The sequence below is a fragment of the Aphanomyces astaci genome (genome assembly GCF_000520075.1).
Source record: "Aphanomyces astaci strain APO3 unplaced genomic scaffold supercont1.24, whole genome shotgun sequence".
Lineage (NCBI taxonomy): Eukaryota > Oomycota > Saprolegniomycetes > Saprolegniales > Verrucalvaceae > Aphanomyces > Aphanomyces astaci.
The window spans coordinates 612,750-613,674 of NW_009798287.1; the positions used below are offsets into that span (position 1 = coordinate 612,750).

At 52.2% G+C, this 925-nt stretch overlaps 1 protein-coding gene across 1 annotated transcript; it reads right to left on the minus strand.

The window, feature by feature from the left end:
* Nucleotides 1-211: 211 nt before the first annotated feature.
* H257_09773 (hypothetical protein) lies at nucleotides 212-925 on the minus strand. The gene has a single exon (XM_009836131.1). The coding sequence runs from the start codon at nucleotides 829-831 to the stop codon at nucleotides 256-258; it is 576 nt and encodes a 191-aa protein (XP_009834433.1). The 5' UTR covers nucleotides 832-925; the 3' UTR covers nucleotides 212-255.

The following is a 925-nucleotide window of genomic DNA, read 5'->3' on the forward strand; positions in this document are numbered from 1 at the left end:
TTTACCCTAGGAGGTATTTCCTCAATCCAAAGGTATATTTGAATTCAGGAGTTTAACGTGCAATCTGTGAGGGTTTATATTTTGCTGGAATCGCATTCTGCTCTCCCCGGTGCGTGATGGACAAGACATCATGATTTATTAGTCGTAACTGCAAGTACTTGGAAGAGCCCTTTGGGTGTAAATCTATCAGAAGACCAGAACGACCAATGCGTCGATTTCAAAAAGTAATAAATTGATAAATAGGTACTTCATCATCTAATTCGCTAAGAGACCAAAGATGTCCTGCATCATGGCATCCTCTTCCTGACTGAGATTGCTCCAGCAGCAGGCATGTTGATTCAACTTGATGGTGTCGACGATGCCCATGACCCACGGGTCCAACTCCACCGTGGACGTGTCTGCTGCGCACACATCATCTGTCGACGCCACTGAATACGATCGGTCGTTGTGGGCCTTGGACTCGTCCCAGCTCATGTCCATCGTTTCCAGCAACGATCCAGGGAGGCGGTGTCGTTGGCAGAACCCTCCCACTCGGGAGTGTGCAAAGCATCCGTTGACCTTGCAATGGCGACCACCGCCGTGCTTGACGCAGCGCTGCCGGGCTTGCGCTGGCTGCGCGCATCCTTGCTCGATGCACTGCTTCTTTTGGGCTCCGTGCTTGAAGCACACGTCGTTGAGCCGCGCACGGAGGGAGCAGCCGTTGACAATGCACTGCTTCTTGGCCCCGTGGCGGCAGCACAATTGCCGCGCGTACACCTGGTTGGTGCAATTCGTCACCGAGCACGTGCCTCGTCGGCGGTGGTCGTGTTTCGTGGCGGTGGTTTGCATCATCCCGATTTTTCTCAAATGAACTCGACTTCGCTAATGTAGAGCACCACCAGCTTACTACGAATTGACAATCAAAAGTGTCCCATCGATCGCTGTA